The sequence below is a fragment of the Lolium perenne genome, chromosome 7 (genome assembly GCF_019359855.2).
Source record: "Lolium perenne isolate Kyuss_39 chromosome 7, Kyuss_2.0, whole genome shotgun sequence".
Classification (NCBI taxonomy): domain Eukaryota; kingdom Viridiplantae; phylum Streptophyta; class Magnoliopsida; order Poales; family Poaceae; genus Lolium; species Lolium perenne.
This window is the reverse complement of record NC_067250.2, coordinates 299,386,181-299,405,017: the sequence shown is the minus strand read 5'-3', so window position 1 is coordinate 299,405,017 and position 18,837 is coordinate 299,386,181. Positions and strand designations below refer to the sequence as shown.

Below are 18,837 nucleotides of genomic sequence, written 5' to 3'. Positions count from 1 at the left end.
GGACCGGACTCGCCGGTCCAAACCGGGCGGTAGACCGAACCCCGCCGGGGGGAAGTCCGTGTCTTACGCAGGTCGCCCGGTTGGCATCAGCGCAGAGCCGGTCGGCGCCGAGCGCCTTGTCGATCGGCGGCAGCCGGAGCGCCCGCGCACTGTCCGGTCCAACCGGGTCTCTGACCGGATTCCTGCTGTAGACCCCTTTTTGATTGTTGTCGAAGTGGGGGGTCTCTTTTAGGCTTTTAGCCCTCTTGTTCCTTTGATACACCATTTATGCCTCTTTGGGTAATACCTGGGATTATCCTTACAAACATGTATTAGGCCAAATACTCTAGCACGGTGTCATTGTTACCAAAATAATGGATAAGGGTAAAATACCCTTACACTTACCGTAGCACAAGATCATATGATCCAAAGTGGAACAGTTTTTATGATTCACGTGTTGACCAACTTGAATTCAATCTTCACTCTTAGTCTTGGTCAACCTTGTATATCCTCATGCTCTTTCATAATATCTTGAGGTACATAGAGAAAGCTTAATTTGATTGCATGCTCTAAATTTAGTCAACCATAGCTCCCTCATGAGACTATCATGACACTGGTTTAGAGCCAACGCTTGAATTCTTCTCTTGAAATCAAACACTCAAGATCTTGATCATATTTTATTCTTCTATTGAAATCGATGATCGTGATGCCAATACTCAAGGTAAATTATTATCTTCATGGCATCCACACTTGAGTCCAACACATGGACTAAAATAAATACCTATGGAAAACATTAGTCCATATGGATTGTCGTTATTTACCAAAAACACACGTAGGGGCAATGTACCCTTGGAGTTGTCATATTGGACAAAAATATGATATTTCAAAGTGATTAAAGTCATCTAAATGTTTTTCCACACATCTAGGCTTAATGACCGTTGGTACGGGCAGGACATGCTTGTGTCCATAAACGATTCTTCTTTCGACTTAAACACTTCTAGCACCATAAATACCATACATGCTTGTGTTTATAATCCTTGCATATCATGTGTTAATTGCTGAATAAATCTCTTGATGATATGTTTACTGTCTTGTTGCCATGATAAAAAAATGTTTCAATTTTCTCTAGTATTTGTGTCACTAAAAATGTAGAGGAAACCGAAGATTCTATTGGTCAAGACAATGTCTTAAATGGAGCTTCAATTATCTCTTCATTTCCATCATCTCCCGGTTTCCATATATGCCTTATGGCCAAGGCTTCCACGATATATCCCACCTTAGAAGCTTATCTTTCTTGTGATGATGAAAATGACGAACATGAGGAAGAAGAACAAGACGATATTGACTCTTTACACTAGAAGGGTGGGGTTGTGTTTCATGCTCATCGCAAAAATAAAACAAATTGCTCTAACTTCGTTGAAATCTTATATTTTGCTATTGAGAGCCAAAAACCGATTGAGGGACATGAGAGCACCATAGTAAAAAAAGAGGTGCTCTTGAGTGTGACTGTGTGAGTATGCCGATCAAATATCTATTCTAAAATGATCTTGAAGAATAACAAACCACCAAGGAATCTCTTGAGGTAACCTTTACTCTAGAATTTTCTAAAGTAAAGGAAGACCATGATAAATCTCTTGAGGTGGCAAATGATAAGCTTGTTTTTATTCATGCTAAACTCCATGAGTATTTTGAGCATCAAAACAAATGGCTCTAGGGACGTTGAGAGTGTGCTCACCGGCCAAACCCACTGAGTCACATGAGCAAATTAAATCTTCTTTTCTAAGAGAGCATGCCAACTTGCCTTCTCCTATTTCTATTACTGACGATGCTTGTGCTACTAACTCTATTTCCTGTGAAGCATACATTTTGAAGAAGAATGTCGAGCTAAGAGCTCAACTTGAATTGCTAATTATAAATGATGGGAAATTCGAAGAAAGTAATGGAAAGCTTTCTAGCTCCCATGCTACGTGGAAATGAGAGCTTGTACCTCTTGGGTTCTTGGAACCCTAAAAGGCTTGTTGCCATTTGTGGAGGTGTGACCTTTGTGGCCTTCGTGGCGTTGTAGCCTTGGTGGAAATTACTTGGGAACCTCCAATTGTTGTGGACTTTGCCACAAGCTTGTGACATGTGTGGAGATTACTTGGGAGCCTCTAATTAAGTTGTGGAATTTGCCCTAATGTTGTACGGATTTGGTGACCACCCTCAAGGGTCCCATAGTGGATCGAGGATTTCCCTTTTAGGGGGAATGCTCAAGAATAATACGATGCAACATTGTGGAATTTGGAGTTCATTGTGCGTCCACACCGCTCCAATGGATAGTAGCACCTGCAAGGTTGTGAACTCGAGATACATCATCGTCTCTGCGTGCCTCGGTTACTCCTCAACCTAAGCTTGTACGGGTCCGGTGACCACCCTCAAGGGTCCCATAGTGGATCGAGGATTTCCCTTTTGGGGGGAATGCTCGAGGAGAATACGGTGCGCCATTCTGGCATTTGGAGTTCCTTGTGCATCCACGCCGCTCCAACGTATAGTAGCACCTGCAAGGGTGTGAAATCGAGATACATCATCGTCTCTGCGTGCCTCGCTTACTCCTCAACCCAAGCTTGTACGAGTTCGGTGACCACCCTCAAGGGTCCCATAGTGGATCGAGGATTTCCCTTTTGGGGGAAAGTCTCGAGGAGAATAGGGTGTGCCATTCTGGCATTTGGAGTTCCTTGTGCGTCCATGCCGCTCCAACGGATAGTAGCACCTGCAAGGGTGTAAACTTCAAGATACATCATCGTCTCTGCGTGCCTTGGTTACTGCTCAACCCGAGATCCTTTACTTATGCACTTTATTTTGTGATAGACTTCGTGCTTGAAGTTATATCTCTTGTTATCACCTTGTTGCTTGACTTGCTTAGCATAAGTCGTTAGTTCACATAGGTAGACCCTGGTTTGTAGGCTTTGTGTAAGTTAAACATTACTTTTATTCTGCACTTGCTCAAGCCCCTAAACTAATAAAAAAATGCCTTAGCTTTGTCTTTTTAGAATACAGTACAACGCAAACGCCCACAAACACGCATGTACACTCACCCCTATGAATGCACACACACCCACCCTACCCATATGAGCACCTTCGTGGGACTGAGCTGGCAGATCTTGAGGTTGACGAAGTCACCATATGCGCCTCGTTGTTGACGGACACGTCACCTACCACTGAAAGAATAGCGCCGGTTAAATCCTGAAATAAATTAGGTAGATGCAAACACCCATGTCAAGTCTAGAACTTGAATCAGGGTGGACTGGTTCCACCAAAAGGAATTTCCACCAGAGCCAAGCTCGGTTTGCATGTTTTAGATTTGTCTAAATTTATATGTATGCACAAACCTAACACAACTTTCATGTGACAGGAGGAGGACTATATCACATTAATGCACAATTTCTATCTTTCTCACATCTCGAATGAATGTGTATGTGAACTTCAAATTCTATATATTGACAGAACATCATACTTCTAATGCACCATATTTTGTGATAATATTTTCAGTTCATCAAATTACTCAAGAACAAAAAATCATGACCGTTCATGTGGCCCACATGTAAGCCCAATCCGGGGAACACGCCGGAGGGCCGGCGCCGCGCGTAAAACCCTAAACCCCTCGCCCTCCTTTCCCCTCCTATCCAATCCAAAAGAGAAATCCTCTGCTGCTCCTCGCCTCTCTTTCTTCCTCCCCAAACCAAGGCCTCTCCGCTCCGCTCCGCCCGCCCATGCTCTGAAACCCTAGAGCGATGCCGCCGCGGCCGTCCCTCCACTCGCTCCTCCTCATGGCGGCCTCCACCTCCGCCGCCGCGGGGGACTCGGGCCTCCTCCTCGCCGCGCGCCGCCGCTTCCCCGCCGCCTTCGCCACCGCGTGGGGCCACCGCGTCCGCCTGCTCCACTCCGTCTCGGCCACCCGCCTCCCCAGGCGGGCCGAGCTCGCCTGCTGCTTCGGGACCGCCCCCGCCCCCGCCCCGCCCGCCGCCCCGCGCTCCAGGATCGGTAACGCGCCCGCTCACTGTTTTGGTCCTGCTCTGAAACAACTGGGTGCTGTTTAACTGATGTGGTGCCGTTTTGGGACGGCAGTGCGCTCGGACGAGGAGAAGAGGGCTTGTGAAGCGCGACTCGGGCAGCTGGTTCACAAGCTCAAAAGCGAAGGGATAAACATGAGTCAATGGAGGCTCGGGACTTTCCAACGGCTGCTTTGCCCACAGGTACTGTGGCCTTCTATGATACCAACCATTATCCTTGTTTCCATTTTCATGCTGTATTTAGTTGGATTGAGTAGGCAAGCTAGGTTTATGTATTTGAGGGCATCATATCAATAATGTTTCAGTAGCCTTAGTTACCTCGTTTCTGTTCCACATATCGCTCACATTCTAAGTATTCATGAGCGTTCCATAAAACAAGTGTTATCAGTGACTGAAATACCTGCAAATTATGATCAATTTGATGACCTCTTTATAAAACATGTTCATATCTATATGACTTTCTTACACAAGTATATGCTGTTTTGGTGATCCACCAGACAATAAATGATTAAGTATGATTTACCTTCTGTTAACTAGTGCAAAGGGGGCTCAACTGAGGAACAAAGCCTCAGCGTCTTCATCCGAAATGATGGGTGAGTTTTCATGTATAGCACATCTTGAGCTTGTCAGTTAGATTTGTTTCTTAAGGTATATGTTCCGTCATCTGATCTCTGTTCTATGCTGTTTCTTCAGTTTAAATGCAACATGGACTTGTTTTAGAGCGACTTGTGGCTGGAAAGGCGATGCCCAGGTGAGTTTACCAGCAAGTTGATGAAATCTGAAAGTAATAAACCATCTTCACACCCCACTTCGTTCTGTCCTGTGTCTGCAGCCTGATGGCGTTCCAAAGGTGTACCAAGCAAAAAGGGACATGGGAAATGAATCTGACGCAGGAAATGGCTCTGACCAGGAAGTCAAAGCAAATAATGCAGTCAAGCCTTACAGGAAACTTCGTGAACAGGACATGCACCTCGAACCTCTTTGTGATGAGGTAATTTAATCATTATTAAGCTAGACATATTTTGAATTGGCATATTCTTCAAATGATACTGAAACCATCTTGGCAGTTCTCTTTGCTTATGCCATTAAAACTTTTGTGCATGGGTGCTTTGTAAAATGGTTATCCCTTGCAGCTCGTGACATACTTTTCAGAAAGAATGATATCTCCGGAAACACTTCGAAGGAACAATGTATCACAGCGTAAATGGAATAACAAGGTATAATTGTACTGTTGATGCAGTTTCACTGTGGACAAGCATACATTGTGATACATACGTATGGTATTTCATGTGCAGATTGTGATTGCTTTCACCTACAGACGTGATAAAGTCCTTGTTGGTTGCAAATACAGGGAAGTGTCAAAGAAATTTTCACAGGTTTGTTGTAATGTCCTTTTTAGGTTACATGCTTAAATTATACTTTTATCAATATCTTTTATACTCACTTTTTTTCCTCACCAGGAACCGAATACAGAGAAAATTTTGTATGGTTTGGATGATATAAAACAAGCACGCGATGTTATCATTGTATGTTCTAGATTTGCCATTGCACATTTTCCCCCTTTTTTTGTTGTTGCCAATCCATTTGAGCCTGAGTTCACAATTTTTTTACTAGCCTTTTTTGCTTTTTGACATTGCAGGTTGAGGGAGAAATTGATAAACTTTCAATGGAAGAGGCTGGCTATCGTAACTGTGTGAGTGTGCCAGATGGTGCACCGCCACAAGTATCGAACAAACTCCCAGACAAAGACCATGTTAGAAATATTTCCTGATACTGCAGCAAGTTTTTTTCACTAGGAGAGTTTATGTTTGCTGTTATTACTTGCTAGTATAGTTCCCTAATGTAAGCTGATCTGCAGTTGAAACCTTAGTTGTGATCTAACATATTCTTACATTCCCTGTAAAGCTAGGATAAGAAGTATCAATATCTCTGGAACTGCAAAGAGTATCTTGACTCGGTGGGTATTTTTCTCATTTCAGAAGTTATTTTGCAAACTATATTGCTGGCATGTTTCGGTTTACTGAATATATTTTGCTATGTATTAGGCATCTAGAATAATACTGGCAACAGATGCTGATCCTCCAGGGCAGGCCCTTGCTGAAGAACTTGCTCGCCGGCTTGGTAAAGAAAGGTTTGTGTACCGTTCTGCATTACAATCACGAGCCTCAGCAATTACTAAGTACCCATGACTGTGCAACCCCTCATTTAACTCGTTTTGACATTTAATTTGATGCAATCAGGTGTTGGAGGGTCAGCTGGCCAAAGAAGAACGAGACAGAATTTTGCAAAGATGCGAATGAGGTTTGTTACGGCATGCATGGTCAAGTTTGACTGATTAATAATATTTTTATCATGCTGAAAGGTTTTCTGATGTTACAAGCACAACCAGAGGTGTAAAAAGTCCTTGTCCTAACATGGCTCTTTAGATAAGCTTATTATGCTAATTAAAGCCTGTAAGATTTTTGTATGTACAATGAATCTGCATTCTGAAGAATCGTCTGAAATATATAGCCACATCTGAGTTCAGTTTTTATTGTGTTTAGCTTTGTTTTCTATGCATAGACAACTCCGTCTTGGAACTTGGGTGTTTTTAGACTTTCTGTAATTGGTCCTTGTAACTCTTTTTTGACTACAGGTACTGATGTTCTTAGGACCACAAGCATTAAAAAAGGTTATAGAAGGTGCAGAACTGTATCCTATAAGAGGTCTTTTCAACTTCAGAGAGTTCTTCCCTGAGATTGATAGTTATTATCTAGGAATTCGTGGGGATGAGCTTGGAATTCCCACTGGTTGGAAATGTATGGATGAGCTTTACAAGGTATACATTAGTTGCATTTTTACTCGTTTTTCCTCTTTTCTTGAAGGGTTGATCTGAATTTGGAGCTGGCGTTCTCCCTTACCAAGTTAAAGAATTCCTTTGTTTTCCTTATTTATTACACATAGACGCTTGTTTTCTGACCGCAATAGCTGCTTGTCATTTGCCATGAAAATCAGATCATTTAACCAATTTCATTGAGTTACGTACCATGTAGTCATGATTATGACTTGTTGATCTAGCTGAAAACAACTACTCCCTCCGATCCATATTAATTGACTTCAATATGGATGTATCTAGAACTAAAATGTGTCTAGATACATCCATATTAGAGTCAATTAATATGAACCGGAGGGAGTAGATGGTTTTTCTCCTTTCCGAGTGTCAGGCCTAAATTCAGTTTTTTCCCAGATTGCTTCTGCATCGTAAATACTCAAATTACCGCTTCGTGAAACGTTTCACCCTCTGACTTAGCTGCTTTTCTGTTACCTCTGTTAGCTTTACTGCTCAGTACTTTTCCCTTCTACCACTCTTATCTAGTATTGGATTAAAAGCCTAGCCATCTCGTACCGAGTTTGGCTGAAGATTCTTCCGTAAGCGACCATACCCTAGAAATCGAGCCTCTGTAATTGGCTACTTTCCTGTTTGTTATGTCTGAATCTCTCTGGATCTTCTGAACTTGAAGCTGATCCTATCACCAAAGTTAAGACTTCCTTTATTTTCGTTATTAGCACATAGATCGTTTTCTGACCGCAATAGCTGTTGACATTTGGCATGAAATCAGATCATTTAAGCAATTTTGGGGAATTACGTACCATGTAGTCATGTATTATTACTAGGTGATCTAGCTGAAAACAACTAGAAGGTTCCAGTTTCAGTGTGTAGCGCGCACTAAAAAGATGGACTGAAATGGAGCACATGGGTGGACCTAGGGCAGTGTTAGACCGGGTCCTTACGCCCTTTATCTGATTAGCGCGGAAAGGACCCGCGGAATTCTTACTCTTATAACGCGACTTTAATCTTTAGTATACAATCTCTTCGATTCACTCTTAGAAGGAGGTATCCTGAAAATCATTGTAGCACGTGTGTCGCCTAGGGCACCCACCAGGCCAGAAGTGAGCAGCAACAGCCGAGACCTGAAAAAAGGAAAATAGAACGGCGCGGCCTGATTGCAATCAATCGTCCCTGTTTCTCCTCCAAAGTCCTGGTACCTGAGACAGGTGATGTCGCACTCTAGCCGCTCCCGGCTGGCAGCCATGGCGGCGGCTGGCAGGCGTGATTCCATACACTGCTCGTCCCCAAGCCGGCCTAGTCCCTGACCGCTCCATTGCATAAGCTTGTGCCATCGCTGTCACTGATTCCGTAGTCGTCCATGCTGCAGTACACGTCAATCTCGTATTTTCATCGCCTTGAACTTGTGGCAGGTATTTGTGCCTATTTTTTAGGTTATGCTATCTCTACCTAGGTTTAAGGCTTTCTGTATGAGACCCATGCTCCAGTACAGGTCAATCTCTCGTTCACAAAGACAAAAGACTCAAGCCTAACCATACCTAATATTAGATTATTTCTTGATTATTAAGAAATTAGGAACTAGAGATTGATACGGTTATGAACTTCTTGTGCATAGTTTCTTGATTGTTTGGGAATTAGGGACTAGCCGGTTAGAGATCGATATATTTATAAACTTAATGTGCGTAGTTCTTAAATTACAGATTCTATACATAACATATTTTGATTTAGTTCTTACTATGTCACACCATTTGTGAATAAATGATACAGGCATATTCATCACATGTTTAGGAACTGGCCTAAAGTTTGATTCAATATTTCAGTATATTTTGTGTTTTTGGCAATTTTTGACCATTGTAGTTTAGCACCGGTCATGTCAAAATCCTGGGTCTGCCACTGCTGCAGCATTTCGGGAAGTTGTGGTTGCAGACTATCATCCATCCTCCATGATTTCTCATGTGACTTGTTTATATTTCCTGTTGCAGGTTGTTCCTGGGGAGTTGACTATAGTAACAGGAGTGCCGAATTCTGGCAAAAGTGAATGGATTGATGCATTACTGTGCAATATAAACAGTCAGTGTGGATGGAAATTTGCACTATGCTCAATGGAAAACAAGGCAAGCCATTGTTTGATATTGATGCTAGTTATCCTTTCTTTATTGGGCACTTCCAAATAACGAGATTTTGTTGTTTAGGTCAGAGACCATGCCAGGAAACTATTGGAGAAGCATATTAAGAAACCATTCTTTAATGCAAGGTAAAGGATCAAGTGTATCTCTGTTGTGTCTGATATCATATATGATACCTAGAATAAGCAACTGTGAAGTCCCAAAAGATTCTGTGGGATATATTCCATGGATCATAGGTGCAATCGTGCAGACATTCTGGCCTTATGACTTTTTATTCTTGTTTATTTGAGGTTTTGTGATTCCACGTAGTTGGTTTAGCAATTGTTGTTTTGGTTTCTACAGATATGGGGGCTCTGTGGAAAGGATGAGTCCAGATGAATTTGAAGAAGGCAAACAATGGTTGAACGAGACATTCCATCTGATTCGGTATATATATCGTATTCAATTACATTGTTTTAAGTAGTGGTGGGCAGTCAAGGTGTTCGAATACAGTTCAGACCAATCTCATGGGCATTATACAAATTTTTATAACTAGAGCTGCTACTTAGGCTGCGTGCATAGAACAAGATTAAGCTAGCATGTTTCTGACAGTATCATCCTGATTTATTCCAGTCCTGGGATTGAACACCCTTAGTAAGTGGTCAGCAAGCGACCGCCCCACCTTACAGTGCTGTTCTGAGTGATGGAATGAACTAAACAACTAATGATATGGCACAAACAACAAAAAGAAGCATGCAAACACTATAAACTACAGGGACCAAATTGAAGGGGGCAATTGAATGTAGGTAGTCCATTTTCTAGAAAAATATAAGCCATACTTGACTTATATGCTAATCACTGTTTTGTCAATACGAACTCTGGAACTAAAAGTATTTTCTAGCTGCTAAATTTGTACCTATCTTGCTTTTGTTTGAGTCGAACTCTGTGTTACTTATGATTTGTGCTGCCTAGATAGCTTCTTGAGGAAGCCAATCAAAAACAAAAATGATTCCCTGTGGCCGCTCTAAATGTCTCTTTATTTTGCGTAATTTCCGCCGATCTATTAATAATCATCAATAGCAGTACAAACAGACCCAAAAGTAAAGCAGGTCTTTGGACCACCTAGCGACAACTACGGACACTGACGCGAGCCGAAGGTGAGCCGCCGTCCTCGCCCCTCCAGCACTGGAGCCAGGCAAAGCTTGTCGTAGTAGAGCTTGTTGTAGTAGACAGAAAGTCGTCGTGCTAAGGCCCCAATGGACCAGCCGTCGCCAAAGATGGCAACCGTAGATCGGAAGAGACTGACCTGAAACCACACCAACGAACACGAAAACTGACCGGATCCCATGAGATCCGCCAGACACATGACTCCACGCGCCCTCCGCCAATGCACCACCGGAGCGAGGATAGGGCGGGGAGGACCTTATTCTGACTTCAGGATGTAGCCACCGCCTCACCATCCCGAAAAAGACATTGAAAACAACCTAACAAAGAACGAAAACCCTCAGCTGGCCAGAGGCCGTGGTCCGCCACACCTCCAAGGCCCCAAGGCCACCGGAGGCGGAGCGGACCAGTAGCGTCACCGGCGAGGGGACGGAACCCTAGATGGGTTTTCCTGGCCGCCTTCCTTTCACCTCCTCTGAGTCCCGTAGGTACCGGTTATCCAGATACGTATCGCTCTAAATGTCTCTGTAGCACTTGAAGACCTGCTAAACTGCAACCGAGGTCACTAAGAGCATCTCCAGCCGCGTCCCCCAAAGCGTCCCCCAAACCGCGCCGGATTGAGCGTTTGGGGGACGTGTTTTGTTCGTGCCGCCTTTGGGGGACGTCGCTCCCCAGCCGCGTCCCCCAAACGCCTCCCCCAAACATTTAAAATACTTTTTTTTGGCTTTTTTATTTCAGTTTCCACAAACTGATACATAATTTGGAACGTGGTTTACACGAAAACACAGTTAGGCACATGGTTTTCCACAAACTAATACATAGTTTGAACCGTCGTGGACACAAATATAAAATTTTGCAAAGAAACTAAACCTAACTAGGCCGTGCATCGAAGGTTTCCTGTGTTCGCTGCTAAGGGGCACACCCAGTCACCTAAACTGGAAAATCCAGCGGGAGGATGGTGCCCTTGTTGGTTCTACCGATGAGGCGAACAGGCAGAAACCTCCGTGCACGTGTTCGCTGCGAAGAAAGAACACTCAGTCGTCCTCCTCGTCGGTGCTGTCGCCGTGGTAGTCCCGGCGGCACCGCGTCTCGTCGAAGACCTTGACGCTCATGTCCCTGTCGCCGAAGTAGGAGGACAGGAGGATGAAGCCGGCTTCGAGGTTGTGGTGCCGCGCGAACTTCTCCCAGCCGATGTTGAGGTACATCTTGCCGCGCGCGTCGTAGATCACGTCGACGATCCACCGGTAGTAGCCGCACGCAGCCTCCCGCAGATGCATCATGCGCGGGCGGTCGTCGCCGGCGACGTAGTCGGCGAAGGAGTCCGGCAGCCTCTGGATGCCGCGCGGGTCGCCCTTGAGGACGAGGACGAACTCGAACCGCACGTCCGGCTCCACGTCCATCTCCGACGATGAAGCCGGCGGCGTGGAAGGCGACGGCGAGCGTTCAGCTCTGCCGCGGCCACGACCACGACCACGACCACGGCCGCGAGGTCGGCCTCCGCCTCTACCAGACATAGCGTCCAGTCTTGTTGAGATGGTGGCGGCTAGGGTTTGGGAGAGAGGCGCTAGGGTTTGTGTGTGAGAGGGACGAAGAGAAGCGGCCCTTTTATAGGCCGGAGGGAGGCGGAGGAGCGGTGGCGCTCATTAACGCCGACACGCAGAGCTAGGCGCGATGGGACGCGTCGCTGCGGGAACTGCACCGTCGCTGCGGGAACTGCACCGCCAATAACTTCCGTCGCGAGGTAGGCGACGGTTAGGTTAAAAATTTATTGTGCCGCTGACGAGTCGGCCCCGCCACTCCCCGCCTCGTTTTTCGTTGTGTCCGGCGTCCCCGGTGCGTCCCCTGTGGGACGGGGACGGGCTCGGGGCGCCGGACACCGTATCGGGGCGCGCCGGACAATCCCGTCCCCTGTGGGACGGGGACGGGCTCGGGGCGCCGGACACCGTATCGGGGCGCGCCGGACAAAAATGGGCTTTGGGGGACGCGGCTGGAACGCATTTTTGGCCGGTGCGCCCCAAATCCCTTTGGATGACGCTTTGGGGGACGCGGCTGGAGATGCTCTAACTGCTAAGTGCTTAAATTGTCATGAGGGCACTCTATTTAGAAGTGTGTGTATTAACATCAGTGTCAATGTCTTCTCATCTCTTGATCTTGTTTATTGGGACACAATAGTTGCTGTGCTTCTCTTTGATGATGTAACTGTACTGGATGATGATTTGCATTTGGAGATTTAAATGTTGCTCTGCTGCTGAATGTGTTATTTCATCAGGTGCGAAGATGATAGCCTTCCATCCATTAATTGGGTTCTTGATCTTGCTAAAGCTGCTGTTCTAAGACATGGAGTGCGTGGTCTTGTGATTGATCCTTATAATGAGCTGGACCATCAGCGCTCTCCAAATCAGTAAGCTTTTACTAATAATTGTTACATACATTTCATTATAAAAATAGGTAGCCGTTTTGCAAGTGTGTCAACTATAACTCTGCTAGCCCCACCCAGCTACATGTTTCCCTTTTTGTTCTGGTGAGTCACTCCTTTGTTGTGTTATTAACAGAAATGAGACGGAATATGTCAGCCAGATTCTTACGAAGATTAAGCGCTTTGCTCAACATCATTCATGCCATGTATGGTTTGTTGCGCACCCTAGGCAGGTAACCAAAATTCGCATAATCACATATTTGATTTTTGCAACACAATTGCAGTATACAATCAGGTCTTATTCTGGATTAATGTTTTTGCAGCTTCACAACTGGAATGGTGGAGCACCTAATATGTATGACATCAGTGGAAGCGCACATTTCATAAACAAATGTGATAATGGGATTGTCATCCACCGAAACAGGGACCCAGATGCTGGCCCTGTTGATGTAGTGCAGGTATTTGTTTTTAGCCGTTTTATCCTAGGCTTCATTTCAATGTTGTCCCTGGCTCTTTTCTAACCTGTTTTGCTGGGATGGATGGGGATTTGTAGGTCTGTATGAAGAAGGTACGGAACAAAGTGATAGGACAAATAGGAGATGCTTTCTTGACGTACGACCGGTATGTACATTAGAAATTCCAATCTTTATCCTCATTTTCTAAATCAAGATTGCTCGATTGTGCTTTAAAACCCGCATGATACAGTTCTTTCTGCTCTGTCTTCATTTCTAATATCCATTATTGTTTATGTCGTTCACCTCAGCTAACTAAATAACCAAATCACATCATATTTTTTTCCCATAGGGTTACTGGTGTATACAAGGAGGCTGATGAAGACATTGTAGCGAAGGTCGTCAAGCAGCAGATGAGGCAGAAACAGCAAAGTCAACACCAACACCGTTGATTTGCTTTAATCACTGCCCGAACAGTTGACATGAGTGAGATAACATGGTTACTCCTGTGGGTGGCATGTCGCAGCATATATCGAGCCAATTGACGAATGACTTCATCATGCATCAGAGCTGACTGCTATCTAATTCTTGATCAATACTGGCGTCCTCCTGAATTGGCTTTCTCACATCAGGTGTCTCCCTGCTCATGACTCCTGATGCACAAGCGCGGTTGAACATTAGCCTTACTAAGATAGCCACATGGCATTGCTGGGGGTGTGATTTAAGTAAGGTTATATTGTAATTAAATCGTCGCACCAGGTGGGTGGGTCATATCAGTTAGGGAAAGCTCATCTCGTCTGTCCGTCCCTTATGTTATTATTGGGTATGCCCTTCCAACGGTTGTAGCAGTTAGAAGGTCATGTATTAGTAGTCCATGACAAATATCTACTCCAGATTTTAAGTATTCATCATCGGTTGCTTTTTTTTTTTTGCATAGCAGAAATCCGTAATCTGTGAGTTTTGCACCACCATCGACCACATGTGGTGTGACCGTTGCGAGATAGACGTTGCACTTGCACCCCCAATGATCAAATCTATTTTGCAGCTGGTCTATTTGCGGCGCTGGAACAGCAAGTGGTGCCAAAATCTCTGATCATTAACTAGTGCCATTTCTTTTCAATCTCCACTTTGCATTGCATCATTAGGTCTGCCGTCTATGTTCGGCTGGCTCTTCGTTAGCAGCTAAGCCAAGTCTTGCCGGCTGTTTCCCATTGGCAACCAGCTGGAATATCTGTCGATGTATCTGATCAAAAGCAAGGCTGTGGGTGTGATTGGCAATGGCTGCCACTTTGCTGTGCTGTGCCTGTACCATTCATGCACCCGATGTGTTGAGTTGAGTTGCAGCTGTCTGGGCCAACCCAACCCAATGTGTACCTGTTCTTGTTCTTGAACCACCACCTGTTTGCAATTCTCCAGCTTTCATTTCCATATAAACAATGCACCACTAAATGTAGAGTACTATAAATAAATTAGTAATGTGTGATTGTGCGAGCACATACTTAATTGGCATCGAACAAGAACGTTTGTTGTCAGGTCAAACTTCGAGCTGTCAGTCAGGCCCTACAGAAGCAAAGATCACCAAGACAGCCTAGCATGAGCAAAAGAAACGGACAGGCAATGATACCAGAGAAAACAAAGCGGTTACCTGCTGCAAGGTAGCCGTTGGCATGGGCCGGGCCGTCTTCGCTGTGCACCGCAGAAAAGCAACGCAACGGCTCCCACGTCCTACCTGGCGCCACCCCATTGGCCGCCCGCTGCTCCATAGCCGTTGCGCCGGTGGCCTGGGCAGTATATAGCCCTCGCTTCTTCCTCCCCGCTCCACACACCACCGGCCACCACCACCTTCTCCCTCTCGCCTCGCCTGTCTCTGGCTTTGAATTGCTCGCGCGCTGCCTTGCTTTGTGAGATTTCTTGTTTGCTGAGCGCGCGGCATGGGTGTGGAGGTCGTCTCCGGCGGGGCTGTGGATGCGGTGGAGGTGAGCGCCAAGGTGGAGGCCGTGGCGGTGGCGCCGGGCGCCGCTGCCGTCGCCAAGAACACGTCGTTCAGGGAGGAGAGCAACCGGTTAGGTGATCTGAAGGACGGCGAGAGGAAGGCGCTCGCCGAGCTCCGCGCCAAGGTCGAGGAGGCCATCGTGGAGGGCAAGCTGTTCGACCTCGAGGACACCACCGCCACCATCACAAGCAGCAAGGTGAAGGTGGAGAAGAAGAAGAAGGAGAAGAAGGAGGGGAAGAAGAAGAAGGAGAAGGCGGCGGAGGAGAAGAAGGCAGAGGTGGACGTCAAGGTGGAGGAGCCGGCGGCGGTGAACGAGGAGGACAAGAAAACAGAGGAGGTAGCCAAGGAGGAAGTGGAAGCCGTCGAGGAGAAGAAAGCAGAGGACGAAGCGAAGGAGGATGAGGCCACTGAGGAGAACAAAGCAGAGGAAGCCGAGCCGGCCGAGGAGAAGAAGCAGGAGGAGGGGGCAGCCACGGCAGAGGACGCCGGCGAGCCCGAGAAGGCAGACACGGCGACACCGGCGGTTGCCGTCGTCGACAAGGACGTGGCCCTGTGGGGCGTGCCGCTGCTGCCGAGCAAGGGCGACGAGGCAACCGACGTCGTCCTCCTCAAGTTCCTCCGCGCGCGGGACTTCAAGGCGGGCGCCGCCTTCGAGATGCTCCGCAGGACCCTCCGCTGGCGCCGGGACTGGAACATCCCCACCTCTGCCGCCACCGCCACCTCCTCCGACGACGGCGCCGTGCCGGAGGGCGCGTGCCGCCTCGACGGCGCGGACCGGGAGGGCCACCCGGTGTGCTACAACGCGCTGGGCGTGTTCGCGGACGAGGCGGTGTACAGGGCCGCGCTCGGGGACGGCGAGGGCAGGGCGCGGTTCCTCCGCTGGCGGGTGAGCGCCATGGAGAGCCACGTCGCCCAGCTCGACTTCGCGCCCGGCGGCGCCGCGTCGCTGCTGCAGGTCACGGACCTGAAGGGCTCGCCGGGCCCGGCTAGGAAGGACTTCCGCGTCGCCATCCGGCAGGTCGTCGACCTCTTCCAGGACAACTACCCCGAGCTCGTCGCCAGAAACGTGAGCCATTTTTGATCTCAGCCTTCGACTAAATTCTATTTCTACCCGAATTGCTTCTGAATGTTTGAGATTTAACTGAATTTCGTGCTGATTCGACTGCTGCAGATTCTGATCAACGCGCCGTTCTCGTACTACGCGTTCAGCACCCTCTTCTACCCGTTCCTGACGCAGAGGACCAAGAGCAAGTTCGTCGTCGCTCGCCCATCCAAGGTCACCGAGACACTCCTCAAGTAAGAACAACAACGACACTGTTAATGTCAATGTCTGTCCACGACATGAACTACTTTGCAGCGGTTTCTGATAAGCATAGTATGTGTTTCCTGAAGGTACATTCCGATCGAGGCCATCCCGGTGAAGTACGGCGGGCTGAAGCGCGACGGCGACACCGAGTTCTCCGCCGAGGACGCCGAAGTCACCGAGGTCGTCGTCAAGGCGAGCTCCACCGAGACCATCGAGATCGAGGCCACCGAGGTACAAAACAATATTCGAATTGCTCTGCTCTCCTCCACCATGGTTTTCATCGAGAAAACAATTTCCGAATGAATTGCAGAGCTGACGAGTTTCATTTCAGGGCGACACCACGCTGACATGGGACCTGACGGTGCTGGGCTGGGAGGTGAGCTACAAGGAGGAGTTCGTGCCCGCCGACGAGGGCTCCTACACCATCGTCGTCAGCAAGGGCAGGAAGATGGGCGCCGCCGAGGAGGCGGTGCGCAACTCGTTCCGCGCCGGCGAGCCTGGGAAGGTGGTGATCACCGTGGAGAACGCGACGCGCGGGAAGAAGAAGGTGCTGTTCAGGCACAAGGCCAAGAGCTCCTCCGCCAAGAAGTGCTGAGCGAGAAATGCAGATTTGATGAGGGGTCTGACAATGTGATGATGAGTGAATTCTTTGGGGGCTGAGATTTGGGTGTGTGGGTGTGTGTGTGTGTGGATTCTATCAATTCTTTTGTGCAAGAGAAATTGTTTATGATTGGCGATTATTTGAGAAATATAATTATCAAATTATTACAGAAGTTTTCTGTATGTGCCCTGCTGACCGAAGAACTTATGATCTTTTTATACTCTGCGCCACTTGAAATGTTCTTGCATGTTTGGAGTTACATTTGCACTTGAAATCTGCATAACACCGGCATCAAAACAAAAAAAAAAGGACGTACCTAGTGCTAAGAGCTCCCGCACTGTGCGGGGTCTGGGGAAGGTGTTAGTGGCAAGCCTTACCCCTCACGAAGTGCAATGTGAGGAGACCGCGACTCGAATCTGGGACCTCTTGGTCACAGGCGGTGAGGCTCTACCGCTGCACCAGGCTCGCCCTTCATAACACCGGCATCAAGAAGAGATAAAATATTTAGTCATAGAACTCTCAAGTCTTTCAACCTCTTTTAGCATGATTGATTTGCCAGTTCAACTTGACATATGGCATCAAGAAAAGCTAAAATAGTGGAACGGACAAGGTGTTTTTGCACATGGGATTAGATGCTTCTGTTTTTTAAATAAGTTTTAAACGTATTTTAAAATGTAAAAAAAATGTATTTTAAACGTACACGTCTCAACGTTTTTTGTGCTCGCTTTGTGTCGTGCGTAAAAAAGATAAAATTCGATGCTAAAAAGTAATTCTCATTGAGACATTTCTTTATCTTTTTTACATAAGACATAAAAAATGTTAGTTTAACACGAAAATTGGCGTGCACAGCTAAAATGTCTATGCGAAAGTTTAGTTCAACTTTCATTTTAAAATGTTTCTCGAGTAGCAGGTGCAAACCTGGGATCAAAACTGTATTTCCGTAGAATTCCCAGGTCTTTCTCAACCTTTTCAGCATGATTTAGTTCAACTTTCAACCTACAGGGAAATTCACTCAACAAGCATGTATCTTTTTCCCTTGATGAAATTGTGTACCATGTTCTCTCATCTGTACACATATTGAAGATTGGCAATCTAGTGGCTAATTAAGCAGTAAAGCTAAAGGAGATTTTCAATTGGAGATTTTCAAGAGTTATTAATGAAACCCACAGATGATGCCTCTTTTCTAAGAAAACCAAAACGACAGTGAGTCAGATTTGCCTATCCAGGAAGGACGAACTTTGTCAAAATAATACTCCCAACCAAGCATTTTAGAAAGAGGAAAATAACATACTCCCTCCGTCCCAGTTCGCAGGACAAAATTTGCCAATATCTTGGCCCAAGGTGAAATCTCATTGGCCAAGATTTCTATATGCATAGAGTACTAGTGCGTGGTGTTTTCACATGCATGAAGTACTAGTACGTGGTGGGAGATGAAAAGAGGAGTGTTTGCATGCAAAAATAAATTAGTTTACTCCCACATTAAATGCAAAATATGACTAGGAGGTGAGGGATTTTGGGACAAATATTTTTTGAAAATTTGCCTTGCGAACTGGGACGGATGGAGTACTCAGAACCTATAGGCAGTTCAATCAATAGAGCAACCATTAATTCCAAAGTATACCCAAACTGGCTTAAAGAGACTGGACAGATTGGAACTTGGCAATCTAGTACTACAGAATGACAAACACCAAACAGTTAAAGCTCATTACTATATGAGCATACACCACCACGACACATAATAAAAATAAGTCTGAGCAAGGCAACATGCCATTTAGAGAGTAAAATAGCATCTAGATATCTAACAGCAGAAAGCACCCTAACCAATGTTCAGAACAACTAACAAGCGATACAAGGCATATCGAAGAGAAACTGGGCAAGGATTTGCCTTAGGCAGCCTCCTCCTCCTCCTCCTGCTCATCTTCATAATCCTCTTCATCCTCAGCCG

At 46.4% G+C, this 18,837-nt stretch overlaps 3 protein-coding genes across 4 annotated transcripts in view; 2 read left to right on the top strand and 1 right to left on the bottom strand.

Moving 5' to 3' along the window:
• The first annotated feature begins 3,635 nt into the window (after positions 1–3,635).
• LOC127312052 (twinkle homolog protein, chloroplastic/mitochondrial) lies at positions 3,636–13,919 on the top strand. 2 transcript variants are annotated; one of them, XM_051342528.1, is made up of 22 exons: positions 3,636–3,999; positions 4,084–4,211; positions 4,566–4,621; positions 4,722–4,779; positions 4,861–5,019; positions 5,162–5,245; positions 5,324–5,404; positions 5,489–5,554; positions 5,668–5,781; positions 5,938–5,985; positions 6,074–6,159; positions 6,269–6,329; positions 6,664–6,709; positions 6,785–6,846; positions 8,838–8,969; positions 9,048–9,109; positions 9,324–9,407; positions 12,394–12,525; positions 12,677–12,773; positions 12,864–12,998; positions 13,094–13,161; positions 13,345–13,919. In XM_051342528.1, the coding sequence occupies exons 1-22, from the start codon at positions 3,750–3,752 to the stop codon at positions 13,442–13,444; spliced, it is 2,109 nt and encodes a 702-aa protein (XP_051198488.1). In that variant the 5' UTR covers positions 3,636–3,749; the 3' UTR covers positions 13,445–13,919. The 2 variants fall into 2 exon arrangements, with proteins under 2 accessions (XP_051198488.1, XP_051198487.1); XM_051342527.1 differs by having other exon boundaries at positions 3,637–3,999; positions 6,664–6,846.
• Positions 13,920–14,807: 888 nt separating this feature from the next.
• LOC127312054 (patellin-4) lies at positions 14,808–17,064 on the top strand. Its single transcript, XM_051342530.2, has 4 exons — positions 14,808–16,051; positions 16,157–16,281; positions 16,378–16,522; positions 16,623–17,064. Exons 1-4 carry the CDS (start codon positions 14,924–14,926, stop codon positions 16,884–16,886), a joined length of 1,662 nt encoding a protein of 553 aa, XP_051198490.1. The 5' UTR covers positions 14,808–14,923; the 3' UTR covers positions 16,887–17,064.
• Positions 17,065–18,539: 1,475 nt separating this feature from the next.
• LOC127312057 (tubulin beta-3 chain) overlaps positions 18,540–18,837 on the bottom strand; it is a 2,582-nt gene continuing 2,284 nt past the window's right edge. The window contains exon 3 of the mRNA XM_051342533.2: positions 18,540–18,837. This exon is cut by the window's right edge and continues 621 nt beyond it. Coding sequence (XP_051198493.1) covers positions 18,779–18,837 — 59 coding nt within the window. The 3' untranslated portion in view covers positions 18,540–18,778.